The sequence below is a fragment of the Abrus precatorius genome, unplaced genomic scaffold (assembly GCF_003935025.1).
Source record: "Abrus precatorius isolate BTA unplaced genomic scaffold, Abrus_2018 Scaffold2, whole genome shotgun sequence".
NCBI lineage: Eukaryota > Viridiplantae > Streptophyta > Magnoliopsida > Fabales > Fabaceae > Abrus > Abrus precatorius.
The window spans coordinates 20,476,209-20,499,304 of NW_020874362.1; the positions used below are offsets into that span (position 1 = coordinate 20,476,209).

Genomic DNA, 23,096 nt, shown 5'->3' on the forward strand with positions numbered 1-23,096 from the left:
AAGAACACCAAAATCCCAAATGCATCAAGAAACACACGAATCCCGAAAATTCAACTAAAACCCACCAGGATTGTAAGAAGGAAAGTAGTCACCACTAGGATATCATATGCTTAAAAAATAAAGCACTATCAGCCTCATCACAAATGGAATCATAACTGCAGCAGAAATTAGATATGATTGTTCATAGTCAAAACGTTGAAACTCAAGTGCAAGGAGAGAATGAGCATAAACTAAGCTCGGATACATAAAAAGCTTGGTCATCAATTTTTGAAACCAATAAAATCTAGATTCCTTTCTTGAGATGGGTTCGCCCAAAAGTCCATAAAGTTCAATTCTTGATACAAATGATGGGAAGAAAGAACGGTGCAGCACTCACTGTTGATAAGTAAAATTTAGAGGGGAGAATATGCTTTGCTTCATCCTTTAATGTTTATCTAAGTGAAAGAGAGGGAAGAATCAAGTTGTGAAGAGTATAACCTTCATCACAAGGAATTTGTTAATTATATCAAAAGGTCATATTTTTTTGGGCTTTTTGGCTGATCCCACATACCTTACTGGGATCGTAGTTAGTTAATAAAGGTAGAGAAACTAGACAAGACAAAAACAAGAATACGCTTTTTAAGTTAATAATCCCATAACTATTATTTTCCACTTTTTTTAAGAAACTAAAATCAGTTTCAAGCTTCAGCTCTGTATCTTTTTGTCTCATTGCATGTTTGTCAACGTCATGTGTCCAATTCTTGCTTTCTCTTTATTTATTTATTTGAGTTTCGTTTGAGGCTTTCACTCGGGGGTCTGTAATCGAATAAAGTTCTCGAGAAAAAAAAGAAAAAAGCTGCTCAGATGAAATTAAAGTTCAGTTTGGTTTATTCAGAATTTCAAATTTACACTCTGTTTGCTTATTATGTTTATAATTTTATCTTATTTTGTTAGGGTTATTGTGGAAACACAACTTCTTATAAATAGAATTATAACTTAGTAAGTAATAGTATATAGTAATATATAAGTTTATATTACCTATACAATTTCTTTTCTAAATTTTACCATGGAATTCTTACAGACACATATATATGATAATTTATATATTAAATATAAATTTAAGTTTGAGCTTATTTCTATAGTTAAGAATTTAATCAAGCATTTAACCAGGCTTGAAATAATTCACAAACATCTTGATTCATTTATAATTCTATTTTAACATTTAAATCAACTTTAAGTTTATTATAAAAATTATAATCAAAACATATTTTTAATTAAGAATTTAGATTAGAAGCATTTTGAAAATAAAATTAAATGTCAACAAAAATGTTAAAAAAATTATGCTGAAATCAACCGAGTGACTCATGAGGGCTGGCCCTAGTGTAGTAAAAGGTTGAGAAAGTGAATTGTTACATAGACGTGACATCAACTATACTGAAAATACGATTTTCCTTTCATCTAAACTACAGGTATCCTCTGCAAGAAATAATCTTATTTAAGCTGCTAAAAACACTTCCAAAACTATAAAACTAATTATTTTTTGCTATTCACTGTTGGCAGGGGAGAAGAGGATTTAAAAGGCAGATGCACACTGGATATATGATTGAATATTTTTGATGTTATTGTATTGAGTATTTATTACAGAAGTAAGGCCACTCTTTATATAGAGCTAACCAATACACAACAGTAAAACAGAATAACAGAAATTGAATTATATTGGAGTACAACATCCCCCTTAATTCAATTTCTCAAACTAATAACACATAATTCAGCTCGTAGCATTTCAAACCTTTCCTTCTTCAAGGGCTTCGTTAGAATATCAGCCACTTGTTGCTGAGTAGGACAATAGATCAGCTTCAACTTCCCATTATTCACTTGCTCCCTCAAAAAATGGAATCTAGTCTCTATGTGTTTACTCCTTCCATGAGACACAGGATTATTAGCTAGATTTATGGCTGATTTGTTATCAACATACAACTGTATAGGCTTCTCAATCTGCACCTTTATTTCAGTCATGAGTGAATCAAGCCAAACTGCTTGACATGCTGCATTTGATCCCGCAATGTATTCAGCTTCGCATGTGGATAGAGCAACAACAGATTGCTTCTTACTACACCAAGAGATTGGTGCACCCAAGAACTTAAACAAATATCCCGTAGTGCTCCTTCTATCGTTGCTATCACCACACCAATCTGCATCAGAAAATCCTAGTAATCTTCCCTGCATCTGATTTGATTTAGGAAACAGAATTCCAAAATCAATTGTTCCCTTAATGTATCTTAACACCTTTTTTGCAGCCAGCACATGCTTATTTCTTGGTTGATGCATAAATCTGCTTAAAACCCCAACAAAGAACGAAATATCAGGTCTACTATTGCATAGGTATCTAAGTGATCCAACCATCTGCTTATAGAGTGTGTTGTCAGCCTCTTCTTCACCATCTTCTGTCACTGGAATCTTTGTCTCAACTGGTATTACTGCAATATTACAGTTCTCCATACAAAACTTCTTCAAAACTTCTGCTGCATACTTCTTCTGGTATAGAACCATCCCTTGACTGACTTCAACGAACTCCATTCCAAGAAAATATTTCAATCTCCCGAGGTCAGTCATCTCAAATTCAGCCATTAATAACTCCTTGAATCTCCCTATTTCAGTTTGATTACTTCCCGTAATAAGCAGGTCATCCACATATATGCACATTAGTAACACATTTGTTTCATCCAAAAATCTAACATAAACTCCATGCTCTACTGGACACCTTACAAACTGATGTTTCAGCATGAACGCATCCATCAACCTATTCTAGGCTCTTGGGGCCTGCTTTAACCCATATAAAGCCTTCCTTAATCTATAAACTTTGTTTTCACTTCCTTTAATCAGAAATCCAGGGGGTTGAGAAACATATACTTCCTCCTCAAGTGGGCCATTTAGAAAAGCATATTTCACATCAAGCTGAAACAAAGGCCATCCATTTCCATTTGCCAAAGCTACTACCAATCTTATGGTTTCGATCCTGGCTACAGGAGCAAACACCTCCGTGTAGTCTAGACCTTCTTTTTGCAGAAATCCACGTGCCACTAATCTTGCTTTCCTCTTATCAATACCTCCATTCGGGTTTAACTTCAGTTTGAACACCCACTTAACATCAATGGGTTTCTTGTTCAGAGGTAATTCTGTCAGCGTCCAGGTCTCACTCTTCTCAATTGAATGGAGTTCTTCTATCATTGCAGCCTTCCACAGCTCATGCTTCATAGCCTCTTCATGATCTATAGGTTCTGCTTCTGCTAGTAAAGCAAAATGAACCAAGTCTCCTTCATTATTTATAGCATTATCGGGATAAACTTCAAAGTCAACCAATGACCTTGGCATAGTTCTCTGCCTCGATTGCCTTGTTTCTCTTTGAGTTTGCTGCTGTGTAGACCTTGTTTCATCAATCTGATTACCTTCTGAGTCTTTATTTTCATCTCCAATTGTCACTGAAATAGTCTGACTTCCAGAAATATTTGCCATCTCTTTCCAATTCCATGACTCATCTTCACTTATCACAACATCTCTACTGATACAAACTTCATTAGTGGCTGGATTGTAAAGTCTGTATGCGCCTGTAGAATGATACCCTACCATTATCATTGCTGTGCTTTTATCTCCTAACTTTTTTCTCCTAGCATCTGGGGTGTGTTTATAACACACAGAGCCAAAAATTTTCAGATTGCTCACAACTGGCTTCCTGCCAGACCAGATCTCTTCTGGAACCTTACTTTCAAGCTTCTTTGTAGGACACTTGTTTAGAATGTGCACAGCAGTGGACACTGCTTCTCCCCAGAGAGAATGAGGCAAGCTTTTCTGTTTCAACATGCTCCTGGCCATATCAAGAATGGTCCTATTTCTTCTTTCAGCCAACCCCTTGTGTTGTGGAGTATAGGGTGCTGTCAACTCATGTTGTATTCCCAGCTCAATGCAATATTCTTTAAACTCTCTAGACACATACTCACCTCCTCCATCAGTCCTCAAGATTTTTAACTCCTTTCCACACTGCCTTTGCCAACAAGTGGTATCAGGAGCAAAGGTTCAGATTCTAGAAAATACATGGCTGTCAATGGAAGTGGGAATTTCGTATCTAACCTACCAGTGCTTGATAACAAGAACTATGATCACTGGGTCATTCGGATGGAGGCCATTCTGGGTTATCAAGAATTGCTGGAAGTTGTGAAAGATGGTGCAAAGGAGAAAGACGAAGCTGCAAACAAAAAGAGAGATTGCAAGGCTCGGTGTCTTCTATACCAATGTGTGGATACGGTGAATTTTGAAAAGATTTCCAAGGCAAAGACGGCAAAAGAAGCATGGGACATTTTACAGAAAGTACATGGAGGAGCCGAAAAAATGAAGAAGGTGAAACGACAGGCTCTCAAAAGGCAGTTTGAGTTGATGGCTATACTTGAGTCAGAAAGTGTTGCAGAATACTTCAACAGAGTACAACTCTTAGTTAATTCAATGAGAGCGTGCGGAGAACCCATGACAGATCTATGTATGGTGGAGAAAATATTGCGCACCCTTTCAACCAAATTCGACTATATTGTGGTGGCAATAGAGGAGTCGAAAGATACAGAGACAATGACAGTGGAGGAGCTACAGGGATCACTAGAAGCTCACGAATTAAAGCTTCTGTCAAGAAATGCTGTAAAAGTAGAGGAAGAACAAGCATTGGCTGCTGCCACAAGAAAAGGGGGTTTTTCGCGTGGAAGAGGAAAAAGAAATAACAAAACTAGTGGTCGTTTTGATAAAGATAGTGGTTCTTTAACTCAAGAAAGGAACACAGGAGGTTTTGGGGAGCGAACGGAACAAACTAGGACTGCTAGGGGCAGTTTTGGCAGAGGAAGAGGAGGAAGGAAGAATCAAGATTGCAGAAAGATCCAATGTTACAATTGTGAGAAGTGGGGGCATTATGCTGCAGACTGCTGGTTTGGCAAAGGCAAACAGAAAAGAGAAGCTGAGGCTGAAGCAAATGTGGCTCAAGATGAGGCTAATGAAGAACCCGTGGTGTTGATGGTCACTGCCAGTGAAGAAAGTTTCTTAACAGGGAATTGGTTTCTGGATACGGGTTGTTCCAATCATATGACTGGTCACAGAAGCTGGATTTCGAATCTTGATACAAGCAAAACCAGTAAGGTTAGGCTTGCAGATGACAATGTTATTGAGGCAGCAAGAATTGGTGATATTGTGATAAAGAAGAATGGGAAAGAAGTGACAGTAATAGAGAGTGTGTTGTATGTTCCTGGAATGAAATGTAACTTGTTGAGTGTTGGACAGCTTGTTGAAAAGGGCTTCACTGTTACAATGCAAGAAGAAATGCTGAAGGTTTATGATGCAAGGAAGAAATTGGTACTGCAATCTCCACTGTCCAAGAACAGAACGTTTCAGACAAAACTAGATCCTGTTGAACAGCACTGTCTTACAGCCACAGTCACTGACAGATTGAGCTGGTTATGGCATAGAAGGTTTGGACACTTGAACTTCTATAGTCTCAAGAAACTAGCTGACAAGAATATGGTAATTGGTCTACCTGAAGTAACTTTACCAGTGAAATTGTGTGAGGAATGCTTAATGGGAAAACAATCTAGGAATGTTTTTGATTCCCATATGCATATGAGAGCCAAAAGTGTGTTGCATGTTGTATATTCAGACGTGTGTGGACCATTTGAAGAGCTTTCACTTGGAAAGAATAGGTATTTTGTGACATTTGTTGATGAATTTAGTAGAATGATTTGGCTATATTTAATTAAAGCCAAAAGTGATGTGCTGGCAGTTTTCAAAAGGTTCAAAGTAATGGTAGAAAGGCAGATGCACACTGGATATATGATTGAATTTTTTGATGTTATTGTATTGAGTATTTATTACAGAAGTAAGGCCACTCTTTATATAGAGCTAACCAGTACACAACAGTAAAACAGAATAACAGAAATTGAATTATATTGGAGTACAACATTCACAAAGTTTGAACCTGAGAATTTTCTGTAAAAAAATAAGCATGTGCCACTTAAATAATTAACCTCTTTTAATTGAATGATACAATTCTGAAATAGAGTTTTCATTTCCTTTAAATTTTTATTAAAAAAGCCTCCAATATTGTTATGTTATTTGAAGGAAAGTGCATCATTAGGTGTTGGCTCTCAAATGTACCCAATTCAGAAGAAACCATGAGAGTTTCCCTTTTAGCACGAGTGGCCTCATGTTATGTTGTGAACGTAGTTGTCGCACAAAATTTAGTGCCGGAGACATTAACCATTGGTTATTTACAAATAACTATTTTTCTCTATTCGAAATTTTACATTTCATGCCTGCTATTTTCCTCAATACACATGCTCTTCAAGTTATCATAGATTTTTTTTCATGTTTTTACTCCTGTGGTCTTGGTTTAGCCTTTTGACAATCATATCCAGGGGTAATGATCCGGGTTGAGCTGATGAGTCCACGACATACAAGTCATCATCTTCATCATCATGGTAGTTAACATAATCATCATCGTCATCATACTCAGTAGGTAAGCCGTCACTAGAATAGCTATCTTCGAAGTTTGTGGTTGAACCTTCAGCACCATTTTCACCAGACAAAATAAATGCTGGATGGGAGTGCTCCGTGGCCTGTGAAACAGCCTCGAATTCCTCTACCTTCTCCAAAAGAGCATCAGGACCAAGATTAAAATCATCTAGCAACAAAGCCTTGCTTGACTCAATTGCAGTATTCCACAGAGACAACATTTTTGAGCTTGTGTTCACCATGTTGCCATCGTGCTCCACAGTTTGACTGTCGTCAGTCTCGTTGCCTGATTAACATTGTGAAAACATGGCCAATGTCATCAACCAACTACAAATTTTACCACATGGAACAGACAAAAATATCCTACATAATCGTCTACGGCGCCAGAGGGAAAAAAAATCAATTTTTGGAGGCTAATACTGTAAATATAATAAAAAAAGTCAAAAAGTATGTGCATATTAGAAATCTGTAATGCAGTATGCAAGACAGCAGTTGAACAATCAACGAGGGGTAAAAAAAAAGACCACAAAACATTGTATGGAAGCTTCCCTAGGAAAATTATTTTGTTAACATGAAGGCATCATATTTGTAACTAACCAGACAAACAGGAAGGACACATGCAGCGATGGAAAATCATCGAAGTAAAATGATCTACCTATAATCATCTTTGACATTGTCATAATAATAATAATAATAACAGTAACAACAACAATAACAACATAATTAAGTTATTCTCGTTGAAACTTCGTTTGCATGTGGAACAGAACTTGCTTTCATCTCAAAAACACAAAGCAACAATAAATCTTTTTTTCCATATTTTTCCTTCAATATCACTTCATAAAGGTTCCTATACAATTGTGCATATATCTAGCTCCTCCAAAAATTAAAATCTATGAAACTCAAGGCTGACTCAGCTGCTCCCCAAACTTCCAAAGTCCCAATTAGCTCGAAAAATTTCACAAAAGCTTGATGCCATAATGCATTTCTGTCAATGCCATTCCTTAAATTCGTATCATATACCCCACCATTGAAATCCATCTGATAGAAAATCTCAGTACTTATTGTAGTATTAACTGCTGGGTGAATTGTGTCAAACGTGCCTCGAATTCTGTTTTAAGAATAAACCATTTCCTTTTTCTAGATCTGGCACTAAAATATATTGATTGTATCTCTGAATTTTACTTTTTCTGTTTAAAGTTTCTCTTCTTTCTTAGTAATATGATATAATGGGAAACCACATTCAAAAACAAAATGGTTCAACTAATTTTTTTTTTATTAATCTTAACTTATACCTGTATTGTTGTTCAATTTTCCTGTAACACCAGCTTCGGCAGGAGTACAAATGGGCAGAACTTGTGGGTACCTCGATTTCCAGTCTTTGCCCCTCCACATCAATATCTGTTCATCATCAAAAGACAACAGCACACAAGGAACCAAATCCTGCCAACACAAGATTATCAAAATGAATGCAGCATAATACTCCCAATTCTAACGATTGTGACAATACAAGAGGGACATGCATACTACTTTACACTGCACATGGCCTGTATTATTATGTTCTATGAAACACAGACTTAACAGAGACTTTTCAATTACACAGTCCAATTCATATAATATCACAGTAATAAATTGTAACAAGTTCTCTCATTTTCCCCAGAGCTGAAACACAAAGAACTTAGACAACAAATTTAGCATTGAGCTGCATCATAAGTATAAGAGATGAACTATTTTGGTAGTGGAAAGCAGACAATTCTATTATGAAATAATCATTACCTAGTTAACCATAGGGTGCCTTCAAATTTCTAAGATTGACCTAATGATCAGTTTTAGCATAGCCAAAGACAAATAATAATCTGAAAAATCAAACTGATGAAATCCTCCATCATGCATTGTGTTTGAACTTGGGCTTTTGCTAAATTAAGAAACTTCAATATATTATACTAAAATGTTATAATCATTAACCAATTCTTTCTCGGTTTCCTTCCAGGTATTTGTTAGGACAGAAGAGTAAAAAGAATATTTTCTGGAACATGTAATTTTGTCTGTAAGAATTCAATCATAAAATTAATACAATTTACATAAGAAAATTTTACAGATAATAAAAACCTATAAATCTCACCCTCCAGATTCAACAAGGAGCGTGCAACTTGCTATTTTGGTAGAAGATGAGCAATTAGACACAGAAGGGGTCATTGTACAGGCATTTTTTGGGGATGTTGCAACATAAAAATTATCTGCTAACAGCTGACCACTTTCAACCTTGAGGACAAGGTTGAACTTCAAAGGGGTGTTGTTAGGAGAAAAGGTGAAAGGGTATTTGCTTGGACAAACAAAATGGACTCCAAGTAATAGGAACAATTAGGACATTTAGTTACTAAGAGGAGGTCCAATTAGATAAATAGGGGCAAAATAAGGGGAGAAAGGAGGTACTGAGGAATTTGTATTTTGTGTGAACCGAGAGAGTGCATAATTGGAAAACCCTTGGGGGAGAGTTTCCATCTTCGTTCAGTTCAATTTCAGTCAATCAATAAATTTATCATTATCTTTGCTCCATTTTCATCAACGTTCACAAGAGACATGGATCAACAAGTGAAAGGGATTTAAAAGATAATAAATCATCCTCGTAGGTCAAATTGGAATTTTGGTATTATGGTATTTGTTTAAATCCAACCATATAACTTTCCAAGAAAAGTTCCGATTAGATAAATACATATCGATAGACAGTGTAACAGATTAAATATTCAGGGACTAATTAGGAAAAAAATTAGAAATTAATTGTCAAAAACCATTATAACTGTCATATGTTAGTGCAGGTTGTTAGAATGGGAGGAAATAGGTGGTTGATTACAATCTTATATAAGTCCCTTTTGTACACCCATTAAAAGATATGAATACAAGTATGAATTTTAGTTCCTCGTAAACTTGTCAAGTTGAGAGTGAGTGTGAGTTGGAGTTATTACGTTTTAAACTTCAACAATTGGTATCAGCTAGTCTGGAAACGATGGTGACAGTGAAAAAACTTGAAACGCGCATCGACTCGATGGAGAAAACAATGACAGATTCGCAAGATACAACACAACGGAGTCTTGAAGCATTGCAGAAATCAATGGAAGGATTAATATCATCAGTGGCAGCGCTCCATTACGGCAAGAAACAGACACCGGAAAATGATACTCATAGTGAAACTCCAGAATCTTCTACATCTATTCTTGATAGAGCTCAGCTCCAGTTTCCTTCGTTTAATGGCAATAATTTCAGAGAATGGCAAGCCAAGGCCGAACAATTCTTTGAACTTGAAGGCACGCTTGAAGATCAAAGAGGGCGTCTATTGTTACTTTCAATGGATGGCAAAGCATTTTCCTGGCAAAGACATTACATTCAAGACCCAAATTTCAGCACAAAACCATGGCGACAGATTTTACAAGATGCTGGAAACAGATTCGACGATGGTACCTTTGATGATCCGGTGGCAGAATTGACAAGATTAAAGCAAGATGGTGCATTGATTGAATATCTTGAAAATTTTGATAACCTCTTGGCACGTGTGGTTATTTCAAAGGAAATAGCACTTAGCTTCTTTCTTTCGGGATTGAAACCTACGTTAGAGAAATCTGTACGCGTCCATAAACCAGCAACAATTCAAGAGGCAATCCGGTTGGCTCGCTTGCAAGACGGGATTCTCCTAGATATCACCAAGAAACTGGGTATGGAAAGGAACACCAATGCTGATTTCCAGACCAGATACTCAAGAACTTGGTATAACACAAATCAAAATCAAAGAAGTCAACCTATTACTAGTTTACAACAAAATCACACATCGACTTCCTCCAATTCAGCACCTACCGTGGAATCCAAGGCAGCCAATACAACACCAATTTCCAGAAAAGAGGTTAGTGAAAGAATTGCTCAGGGTCTATGTCGTTTTTGTGGTGATAAATGGGATAGGAATCATAAACAAAGGTGTAAAGTCTGGGGTAGGTTGAATGCCATTTTTGCTGCGCAAGAACAAATTGAGATTGATAATGATGATGCTGCTGATCAAGATGTAGACACTGAAATAATTGAGCATTGCCTGGAGTTAGCAGATAATACCAATGTGCATATTTCCTTAAATGCATTACAAGGAATTGCTGGGGGAAATACACTACAATTAAAGGGAATTATAAAGAAGCAGGAAGTGTCATTCTTGATGGATACAGGGAGCACTCACAACTTCATTAGTGACAGATGGGTGAAGACATTAGGCCTCAAAACCAGTTTCGTAAGGGACTTTCCGGTGATGGTGGCTTCAGATAAGCAACTAGTCATCACTAAGCTCTGTTCTCAGGTTTCATGGAGGTTCAATGATCACCACTTTGCAGCAGATTTCCTGGTATTACCTAGTAGCAGTTTTGGAATTATATTGGGCATGCAATGGTTTCAGACATTGGGTGAAATTTGTTGGAACTGTGCTCAATTGACAATGAAATTCCAGCATCAAGGACAACTAGCATGTTTAAATGGTGAACCACAACAAGTAGCAATTTCTACAACTTCAAGGACATTGAAAACAATCCAGGGCCAGACAATGTTACTGGCTATACAAGGGTCTGCATTCTTTAATCTACCTACACCTGAGAATGAAGCACTATTATCTCAAAGTCAGAATGAGGAACTTCAAAAACTAATGGAACAGTATCACCACCTTTTCAAGGAGCCAACTGAGCTTCCTCCTAAGAGACGATATGACCACAAAATAATCCTCACGAGTAATTCACCTGTTTGTTTGAAGCCTTACAGGTACCCACACAATCAAAAGGAGGAGATCGAGAGACAAGTTAAGGGATTACTCTCCACAGGATTCATTAGGGACAGTGCAAGCAACTACGCATCTCCTTTGGTTTTAGTGAAGAAGAAGGATGGCTCTTGGAGGTGCTGTACGGACTTTAGAAAGCTAAATGCCATCACTGTCAAAAACAAGTTTCCTATGCCTTTAATAGAGGATCTCTTGGATGAGCTACATGGTGCAAGCTATTTCACCAAACTTGACTTGAGGAGTGGATATAATCAAGTCAGAATGGCTGAGGAGGACATTTCTAAAACAGCATTTAGAACTCATAGTGGACACTATGAGTGGGTGGTGTTACCTTTTGGCTTAAGCAATGCTCCAACTACTTTTCAGAACTTGATGAATGACATATTCAGAGAATAATTTAGAAAATTCATCCTAGTTTTCTTTGATGACATTCTAGTTTACACAAAGACTTGGGAGGACCATATACAATGTTTAGAGATCACGTTGGAGATTTTACAGCACAATTGCCTAGCATTGAATTTTAAAAAATGCAGTTTTGGAAAAAGGAAGATTGATTATTTAGGCCATCTTATTTCCTCCAAAGGAGTGGAACCTGATCTTCAGAAAATTACGGCTGTACAGCAATGGACCAGACCTACATCTTTAAAGGAATTACGAGGGTTTCTTGGCCTGTCCGGCTACTATAGAAGATTTATCTATAATTATGGAAAAATAGCTGCACCATTAACAAACTTTCTACAAAAAGACACTAAGTTCAAATGGAATGAGGAAGCTGAGGAATCATTCAACAAGCTCAAACAAGCCTTAACTACAGCACCTGTGTTATACCCGATTTCAGTCAACCTTTCACATTGGAGACTGATGCCTCCGGTATAGGTATAGGGGCAGTCTTGTTACAAAAAGGACACCCTATAGCTTATATAAGTAAAGCCATGGGACCAAAATATCACAACTTGTCAGCCTACGAAAAGGAGTTCTATGCCATTCTGTTTGCAGTAAAGAAATGGCAGCATTATTTTTTAGACCAACATTTCATCATCAAAACTGACCAGAAAGCTCTCAAACACCTGTTGGAACAGCCACCGATAACTTTGATGCAGAATTGGGGATTGGAAAAACTTATGGGCTTAGACTTCAGCATTGAATATAAAAAAGGCAAAGAAAATATTGTAACTGATGTCTTGTCAAGGAATAGAAGTGAAGCCTGTTTAGCAGCAATTCTGGTCATACAATCTCAATTACTGCAAGAGGTGAAAGAGTCATGGCAAGCAGACCATAAGATACAAAAGATTATTGACAGAATTAGATTAACTCAACAACCTTACAAACATTACACATGATGGAGACTTCTTCAGACGGAAAGGAAAATTGGTAGTTGGCAATGCACCTACGGAAGAAAATTCTGCAACATTTTCACAATTCACCAGTCGGAGGTCATTCAGGAAGTGAAATTACTTACAGAAGAATTAAAGAACAATTCCATTGGAAAGGGTTACAAAAAGAGGTCAAGATGTGGGTTCAACAATGCATGACTTGCCAACAAAACAAACCCATGCAGCAGCTGCCAGCAGGTCTACTACAACCACTCCCTATACCTGATCAAGCATGGAAGTCCATCTCAATGGATTTCATTGTTGGCCTACCAAAATCCAATGGTATGACTGTCATCCTTGTGGTCATTGATAGATTAACCAAATATGCTCATTTCATGTCCCTATCTCATCCATTTGGAGCTGCCAAGGTAGCTGAGATCTTTATGGATAATGTGGTGAAATTACATGGATGGCCAAATGAGATAATTTCTGATCGGGATACTATATTTATGAGTAAATTCTGGAATGAGCTCATGAAATTACATGGAGTGAAGCTTTTAAAATCAACAGCTTTCCATCCCCAAACAAATGGACAAACTGAGGCTTTGAATACATCTTTGGAAGCATATTTAAGGTGTGTGACAGGAGACATGCCTCAGAAATGGGTGACCTTCTTGTCCTTGGCTGAACTTTGGTATAATACCAAGTTCCATTCAGCAACTAGGATGACACCATTTGAAGCTTTATACGGTTATCCTCCTGCTAGTCCAAATGTGGTGATCAAGGACGACTCCATGGTGGAAGCTGTGAATTATACGATAAAAACAAGAGAACAGATCAGACAGTTGCTGCACATCAATTTATGGAAGGCACAGGACAGAATGAAGAAATTTGCAGATCAGAAACGAATTGACAAGGAATTCCAGAAGGGAGATTTGGTATACTTAAAGATCCAACCCTTTAGACAACACACATTGGCCAACACTCCTTTCCACAAACTTGCTGCACGTTACTATGGCCCATTTCAGATTCTAGAAAGAATTGGGAAAATAGCTTACAAATTGGAACTACCACAAGGAACAAAGATTCATGATATTTTCCATGTGTCTTTATTAAAGAAACACCATGGACAACATTTGGTTTCACCTCAGTTGCCAGTATTCAATGCAAATGGCGAGTATCAGGCACAACCGTTGGCAGTCTTGGACAGAAGAATGAAAAAGAAAGGGCATAAAGCGGTTACGGAGGTCTTAATACAATGGAAGGACACGACTCCAGAAGATGCTGAATGGAGAGAATTATTTAGCATGAAGCGGCAATTTCCAGAGTTCAATTGGCATTATTAGTCATAGGACTTGCGGACAAGTCCTATTTTGAAAGGGGGGACAATTGTAACAGATTAAATATTCAGGGACTAATTAGAAAAAAAATTAGAAATTAATTGTCAAAAACCATTATAACTGTCATATGTTAGCGCAGGTTGTTAGAATGGGAGGAAATAGGTGGTTGATTACAATCTTATATAAGTCCCTTTTGTACACCCATTAAAAGATATGAATACAAGTATGAATTTTAGTTCCTCGTAAACTTGTCAAGTTGAGAGTGAGTGTGAGTTGGAGTTATTACGTTTTAAACTTCAACAACAGCTTGTCAACTGCTTCCATCAAATTTTAGTGAATTGCATTTCAAGCCAAAATGTGCATCCCTCAATAGAATAATGAAAAGGTTTATATCCGATACAAACAAACACTAGGTTGAATCTAATGTTTTCATTTCCCAAGTACACATTTTTTTTCATTTCCTTTGAGCATATATATGGCTTCCTTTTAGACTTCAAATTAATTATATTAACTTAATATCTTGCTCAGATATCAAAATTGCTTGGGTTGGGCATGAATAAGTCCCAAAAAAACAGCACTATACATAAAAAAAAAAAAAAAAAAAAAAAAAAAAAAAAAAAAACTTGTTATCTAGATACCTTAAGTTTGGCACCTAATTTCTTGTAATCACTAGGATCCAACCCCTTGCAGTCAATTTTCACTAGAGGACATCCTTCAAAAGCATCTCTCACATCCTTTACAAGGGAGGTGTATACTCCATTTTTGGCTGCAACAAGATAAAAGTAATTTAGAAGTTTAAATTTAAAAATAAGAACCATAACTCGTGTCTTAAATGAATGTGTAAATATCCCTAAAGAGGAATGTATCATGAATAACAGCTCCAAATGGAAAAGAATACTTTACAGGAACAATATACTCGTCAAGAAAGAAACATATAACATATAGACAACTTATCAGTTTTACTTTCACAGGATTTTCTTCATTTTTCTTCCAACTAAAATTCTACAGTTCATTTTTCTTGCAAGTTCTATTTTCATTATATGACTGACCTCACCTAGTGGGACAAGGATTGGTTGTTGTTGTTGTTATTGTTCTTCTTCTATTTTCATTATCTTACTCTACTAACTAGTGTTAGAGGCTACGCTAAGATGGTTGGTAACCAAAAATTTTGATTAAGATAACAAATCAATTAAACTTGGATGATATTTTTTTATCTAACACGTATGGTAAAGTCACTCTGTCTATGACCCGTCCCAAGCCCGGATAAAGGAGAAGGATTGGGTTAGGCCTATGAATTACACATGACAATATTGTACTAGTAATAGGTCGTTACTTGAAAGTAACACTCTACATGACTCAGTACAATGTCAAATGAGTTAAAGTCGCTGCATCGGCGCCCAGATATAGTGTTAAATGAGCAAAGGTCCTTACATTTGGCTGGATAAATGTGGGTAAAAAAGTTAGTTCATAAACACATGTTTAGGTTTGGTTCATGGAATATTGGTACTTTGACAGAAAAGTTAATAGAAGTGGTGGACATTATGATTCCTAAAAGATTAACATCATGTGCCTTCAAGAAACAAAATGGGTTAGAAATAAGGCTAAGAAACTTGATACTATACGTTTCAAACTTTGGTACATAGGAAAAGTGAAGGAAAAGAACAAAGTAGGCATAATTGTGGATAATACTTGGAAAAAAAAAACATAATAAAGATTATAAGGATTGGAGATAAGACCATTAATATCATCAATGCTTGTGCTCCACAAGTTGACTCAGAAGCCCTTTTGAAAGAAAAGTTTTGGAAGGATTTGTAGGAGTTGACCTAAGATATTTTACAAACTAAAAAGATTTTCATAAATGAAGACTTTGAGAGGCATGTTGGTTCTGAAGAAAAACAATTTGCAAAAGCTCATGGTGGTTTTAGTTTTTAAGAGTTAAGTGAGAAAGAAAAATATATCATTAATTTCTCAATATCCTACGACTCAAAAATATGGCCTTAGTACTTCATTCATCAATGATTGAAAAGTTGAAGGAGCATTTGTAAGACAAAAGGGCATCACAACAAATTCATAGTGTCCCTCATAGGTTTTGAACGCAGTTTTAGAGATATCTTCTTCCATCATTCTAATATGGTGATATCTAGATCTTAAGTCCAGCTTTGAAAAAATCATTGCACCTCCTAAGTCATCAAGTAATTCATCAATAATGGGGATTGAAAACTTATCAAGAACAATTATCTTATTTAAGGCTCTATAATCTACACAAAATTGCCACCCTCCATCTTTCTTTATAGCAAGGATAATGGGGCTAGAATAGGGACTAACACTTGGTTGTATAATCCCAGGACTCAGCATGTCATCAACTAACTTTTATATCTTAGTTGTCTGATAATGGGGATACCTATAAAGCCTTAAGTTTGGAATTTCAGCACCTTCCTTCAAAATAATGGCATAATCTTGTCTTCTTAAGGGGTGGTAATCCCTGTAGCTCCTAGAAAACTTCATTGTACTATTCCAAGACCTCCTGAACCCAACCCAGGATGCAGTCATCCATGGAATCCCTTTTTATCTCCTTATACTCTACCTAAAATCCATGTCCTTCAGCTTTCAAAGTCTTCAATATTGACTTAATAGAAGCCGCAGTTCTGAACAAAGCTGTTTCTTCCATAATTTCCCAAGTTCCATCCTTAGTGGGTACTTTCAAGGTGAGATCCTTAAAATTAGCTTTAATCTCACCCAACCCCACTGACCATTCCATCCCAAGCACTATGTCAACACCCACTAAATCAAAGACGAAAAAAATCTTCTCATACCTTTAGTTGCTGTATATGTAGGACTAGTTGACAACATACTCCACTTCATTTAATTTTCTTCCCATCTCCCACCTCCATTGTGTATGAGGATGTCTTTGTTATTGGCAAGCTTGCTTCATTTACCAATGCAAAAGATATAAAATTGTGGGAAGCTCCACAATCTACTAGGACTGCAACCTTTCTCTCATCCACTTCTTCCCATGTCTTCATGGACTTCTTAGAGGTCAAACCTGTTATGCTTTACATTGATAGTTGGAGGACCTTGTGCTCCACCTCTTCATAGTCATGGAACTCATTGTCTTCCTCATCATTTCCTTCTTCATTTAACAAACAGAACTCGTAATTGCTTGTTTTTAAACACATGCCCGGCTCAAATTTCTCATCACACCTAAAATATAGGGCTTTTCTAGATCTCTCTTGCCACTCAGCATCAAATAATTTCCCAAATCCTCTGCCCCTGTATGAACCTGTAGTCTTGAGGCTATTAGAATCCCCTCTTGAAATAACACTCGGGTCACCTCCAACATTGGTCCCACCAACCCCTGTGACATTCGAGGTTTTATTTCCTATCTCCCAAGTCACTGCTCTTGAAGAAGGGTAGTTCTTGTAGGAACCTATATACCTAAATGATGTAACTTCAATTATGCTCGGATCACCTCCTCCAACTCATTTAAAAATATTCCTCTAAGTTATTTGGGATTCGCCCCTTTTAGAGGGTTGGCGTACAACTCGAATTGTTCCTAATATTCTTCTATAGTTGTTATTTGGTTCAAACTCTAACATTTCATATGGATTTTGCAACATCAAAGGTTGGAATCTCCTTGTTATTGCCGATTGGAATCCTCCCAATTAGGTTTCGAGTGCAATACTCCCACCATTGATACCTAGTCAATGTCTTCACTTCCATGGCTATTAAGGCTGCTTGTAACTTTTCTTCCTCCGAAATTATGATTAGGTTGAAATATCTCTCCATCCAAGTCACCAAACCATACGTATACTCTCTTGAAAATATAGGAATCTTTAGTTTCCTCCATCGATCTTTTCCACCCCCAACTTGTGATTGACTTTTTCTTGTGTCTTCCTCCAAATTGTTTCCTTCGTTTGTGTCGCGATCATCTCACTCTGAATTTCCAATGATTTTTCCCATAACTTCTTGGAATAGTTTCTTCATTTCTTGTTTATCATCCTCGAGCTGTTGAAGAAATTTCTCAAACCCAAGCTTCAAAGATTCAAACCAAGCCTCCATTCTTATATGTACCATTACCGATCAAGTGCTTTGATACCAATTGATAGAACTGGATCAAAAGAATAAGAATAAAGAAAAAAAAAAGAAAATAGAACCAAGGAAAGAATCGTGTATTATTACTATTGAATCTCTGAGTTACGGTTTGGTACCCCACACAAAGTAAAAGAATGTTTACACCAATGTCTCATTTCAAATATTCAAGAGCCCAATCTCCCCTAGACCAATCCCAAGTGACTAATTGAACTCCCCCACTTTCCTCCCTTTATCCTATTTATTCTCAATTAGTAAAAACACTCGTAATCGTTAAAATCAATTATCAATTTTTCTGCTGACCTAGCCCAGCCCCACTTTTATTTTTCCTAACATATATTTTCCTAATCAAAGGTCTAACACTATGCAGCCATGGGTGGGTTATGCAGATACTCGTAGATTTCTTGTTCAATAAAAAAAAATTTAAGTTAAGGAACTAAGGAGGGGAAAAATTGGATATCTACAAATTAGGCTTAATGAACCAAGCCTGATTCACTAAGGACAAGGAGGAGATTGTGAGCATGGAAAGTATGGGTCTGATCAAAGAATGAAGATTTGTTTAAAGGGCACACTTTGGGGCATACATGGTGCGACAACCTCATCTCATTGCTAGAGGATTTCAGACCCAATTTGCAAAGACTATTTTGTGTTTCGGTAGCATATTCACAAGAGCTCAGCATCCCATATTCCACATTTTGTGCACCTAAAACAGAACTTTGGATTTTAGTCTTCCATAATTTCAACCTTGAGGACAAGTTGAAATTCAAGGGGTTGGTATTGTTAGGAGTTAAAGAGAGAAAAGAGAAAGTTAGTTAGGATAGTTATTGTTGTTAGTTAGTGAAAGAAGTTAGTTGTTTCTAAGGGGTTTATGAGGTAAATAAATATGATAAAGATGTAAAGGAAAGGGGATGGAGATTTGTTTAACATTTGTAAATTGATCTTTAACTCTTTGCTAAAGGATTTGTTAAAGGAGAAATCCTTTGTTAAGGGGAAAACCTTGGGGAGAACCTTATTCTTCATTTTCTGTTTTGTTCTTCAATAAAGTTTTGTTTCTTTAATTCTTCTTCTCTAGTTTCCGTTATATTTTCTCTGGGTTCCTAACAACTTCTGTAACTTTGGTTACTCTAGGCAAGAAAAAATATAGACAAGTCGTACAGTATATTGTCAAATTTCTTCATCCAACATGAGAGTTTGCACATAAGAAAATAGATCTGAAACCCCAACAGATGGTTACCTAATTTACATATTGGCAGCAGGCTTTTCCCCTTCATCTTTAACTCATCAGCTTCAGCTTTTGTTAATCCTCCTGGAGCATCCTGAATAAGTTTTGGGTATACAGGAGCAGCTGGCTTCCAGAGCATAATAGGAAACTGAGGACGAGTACTATAGTTGTAATTTCTACCACGGAAAAGATAAACTGCACCACCAACTCGATGAATAATTTTCCCCCCAGTTTTCTCCTGTCATAACATATACGGATTTAATCTCAAAGTAAACAAATAATTTTAACCAACAATCAACTGTCATTGCATGGTTAAAACAAAACTATTGCTTTTGTCAACATTGTGCTGTAATTCATTGGAGGGAAGAGGAAATAAGAAAAGTAAAAGCATCAACAAAATCTTTTCTCAATCTGACTATGAATTGAAAACTTTACTGAAGACAGAAATGCCCCAACTAGGAAAAAGATGTCAAAACATTTCAACTGAATATAGCTATATTTTTATTATTTTAACAAAAAATAGGGGAGCAAAAAGAGAAGAAAGGTTACAACAGCCCTTCAAAGCAAGTTGCCCTCATAAAAGTCATTTAATTTTCAGCCAATGGGTTTCCTCACGTGCATCAGAATAAATAGCACTCCGCCAAATTATCAGCATTCCATTCCTTTTCATCACCCAGCAAGATCATCAATCATCACCGTGTAAATTTTATTTTCAACAACTTCAACGGGAAGTAGCAAGGATTCAAACTTCGAAGTAACCTTTGCTTACTTGCTCCATAAAGCATGGCCAAACCATATGTAGGGAAGTGCTAAAAACAGTTATACACCATTGGTATCTAAGACTATAACACTAAAAATCACAAAAAGAACAGTTTCAGCCCAAAGTTGTCTAATTAACGTATTTTCATGTCCAGGTTATAATTTGTTACAAGCAATCAATGCCCAGGAATGATATTGTACAAGTATAGATAGTAACAATCAATGTGCTCCCAGATTGAACAATAAGATAGTCAGAGGTAAGAAACAGTAAAGTACACTAGATTAGGAATCTATTTTGAAGGAGTGAAACGGGATACTAAACCTCTATATGATGGCAAACATTATCCATATCTACAGTTGGAACACCTTTACAGCGAATTTTACAAACACGGCGTCGCTTCCAATGCGAATGTATCAACTCCAACATGTTATGCGTCAATCCATCCCTTCCTGAACCATCAAACAAAACATCACCAACACAGTTCATTAACCTGAACTCACAACTTTCAATAAAGGATTTCAAATTGCAGATTGCATCACATGATGTGACAGCAACACTAAATTGCATTGACTGCGGCAACCACATCAGGCCATCATTACAGACCACATCGGCCACAAATGGTCCACATCAACCATAACATGTGGAACCCCAACGGCAATTTAAACCCCTGATTTGATTCATGTCATCATAAAGCCATATGTGGAACATATACTTCAAATAACACTTAACGAATGATCAAAATATTCATCATCATGGTCATATACAATAACAATAAGAAAGCAACACAAGCATAGGAAATTTTCACGGGAATGAGTTGGCATAGTTATAAAAGTGTTGTACTTAAGGAGTAACTCATTCCTACTACATGGACTTATCCTCGAACCAATTCAGCAAGAAAAAATGTAATGACTTAAGAGTACAGGAGGAAAGCCCAATTACGTGAAGTTCCAAGTTGAGCTTCTTATTCTACTGAATGCGCCACTCAAAACAAAAACTCACCAAGATTAACCTGGCGATTATGAGATAACATGGGCTTAATAAGCATTTGTATCTCCCACTTCTTGAGAGGCTCCCCAAGAATCTCTTCCCTCGTTTTACCCTCCTTCGGATACTTCCCCATCGGAAACGGTCCAGGCATTTCTACACGCTTCACTCCCTTCGTGTTGGGAGGGGGAGGGTTGAACGAATCAAACAGTGGAATCTTCTTCTTCTCCTTCTTACTCTTCAACGGCGCCTTCCCCGTCCACGGCCTCGGCATCGTGGGCGGCGCGAAAGGCAGGAACGCCGGCTCGCGAATCGCCAGCGGCTTCGCCTTCGGCGTCTCCGAGTAGCTGAATTGGAACTCAAAGGGGGCGCCGGGGAGCAGGTACGACACGCCGGAGTCGCCAATTATGACTGAGCGGTCGCCTTCGGAGGCGATGACGCCGCCGTGCTTGACGGGCTTGTGGTACTTGGAGTGGCGGTGGTATTTGAGGCCAGGGTTTGGTGGAGGGTTTTGGGGTTGTGGAGGGTTTTGGGATTTGCGGGGAGGGGGGTACTTGGGTATTGAGATTGGTGGCGGCGGAGTGGCGGAGATGGCGGCGGCGGTGGGGTCGTGTGGCGGCGGGGTTGAGGGCAAGGAGGAGAAGAGGTTTCTGCCACCAGGGAGGGAGGATGATAATGCGACTATTACCATTGGTGTTGTTCCTTGAAATGAAAGGAACGTTCTCCACCACTGTGATTGTTTTTGTGTTTGTGTTTTACTGTTCGCTCCAAAAAGGATTGGAATGAGTGAAGCTTCAAGTGAGTGGGAGGGAACTGATAATGTCTGGTTTTTCAGTTGCTCACTGTATAAGACAAATATAACGATATTTTCTTAAAGAAATGCTAGCAAATACGTAACGACACAATCTTTTAATAATATTTTTATTATTAATTTAAATTTATTAAAATTATAGATTCTAAATTTTTACAGAAAAATTATTAAAAAAATAAAAAAATAAACCCATCACTTATTTATTTACTCAAATAAACTCAATTATTGTAACAAATTTTTGTCACCCAAAGAATCGAATTTTGACTTGACTTTTTTTTTGTTTTTAAATTTTATTTTATGTTTTTATATAAAAAAATAAATATCATTATTTAAATTATATTTATATATTTATATTTTATTAAAATAAATATTTATAATATGTTATTCTAATAAATATTTATAAATATTTTGTTAATTATATATAATAAAATAAGTTTTATTATTTGAATTATGTTTATATTTTTATGTTATTTGAAAATGAATAAAAATAATAATAATATTTATTCTACATGTTTATTAAAATTTATTTTACATATTTAAGATAATAAATAATATTTTTGTTTTTCTTATTATATTATTTAATATAATTTTGATTTTTTGAAAATGATATTAATATTATATTTTAAAATTATATTTTTAGTTATTTAATATTATATTTAAAAAAAATAAAAATTACAATAATACTTTATTTAATTTTAAATTTGTATAAAATAAAAAATATAATTATAATTTATATATTTATAAAATAAATAAAAGTATTAAATAACAATCAGTTTATTTATTTATTTTGAGATATTAATCTTTATTAAAATTTATACATAATTATTTATTTAAAAAAATATGTTATTAATATTAATAAACATAATTAAATAATATTATGTAGATATATTATATATATAATTATATATTTAATATAAATTACAAATACTAAAAATTTAAAAGTTGTAATGACATTCATAAAATTAAAAATGACATTAAGAAAATTTTAAAATAATAACAACATAAATCAATGGCAGGAACTAAAAGCTTTAGCGATATTTGAACATGTCTTCCTTGTGTAACAACAAAAATAATTTTTTGCCTGACTTTATTATTCTCTAATGTCTATCTCTATTCTTATTCTACTAGACTTGGGTTGACTCTTTGAAGTTATTTTCAGTTCTGGATTTGAACACAAAGTTGGGCTCGTGTAAGTTGGCCAATAGTCTTCATGTCTAAGTGCTTCAAACTGACCTTCGTATACTTTAAAAACTTGTTGTAAGGTAT

At 36.2% G+C, this 23,096-nt stretch overlaps 1 protein-coding gene across 1 annotated transcript; it reads right to left on the reverse strand.

Moving 5' to 3' along the window:
• Positions 1–5,925: 5,925 nt before the first annotated feature.
• On the reverse strand, positions 5,926–21,886 carry LOC113858157 (CRS2-associated factor 2, chloroplastic). Its single transcript, XM_027490654.1, has 6 exons — positions 21,035–21,886; positions 20,357–20,484; positions 19,288–19,513; positions 14,603–14,730; positions 7,809–7,956; positions 5,926–6,802 (listed from the first exon to the last, which is right to left on the reverse strand). The coding sequence occupies exons 1-6, from the start codon at positions 21,708–21,710 to the stop codon at positions 6,354–6,356; spliced, it is 1,755 nt and encodes a 584-aa protein (XP_027346455.1). The 5' UTR covers positions 21,711–21,886; the 3' UTR covers positions 5,926–6,353.
• Between the last annotated feature and the right edge of the window lie 1,210 nt (positions 21,887–23,096).

Bases quoted from the DNA above. Each gene is read 5' to 3' on its own strand.
- LOC113858157 (XM_027490654.1), bottom strand. From the start codon at position 21,710: ATGGTAATAGTCGCATTATCATCCTCCCTCCCTGGTGGCAGAAACCTC. The intron at 14,731-19,287 runs GTAACCATCTGT...ATCTTGTTGCAG, and splicing joins GCTGCCAATATGTAAATTAG to CCAAAAATGGAGTATACACC. The intron at 6,803-7,808 runs GTATAAGTTAAG...AATGTTAATCAG, and splicing joins AAAATTGAACAACAATACAG to GCAACGAGACTGACGACAGT.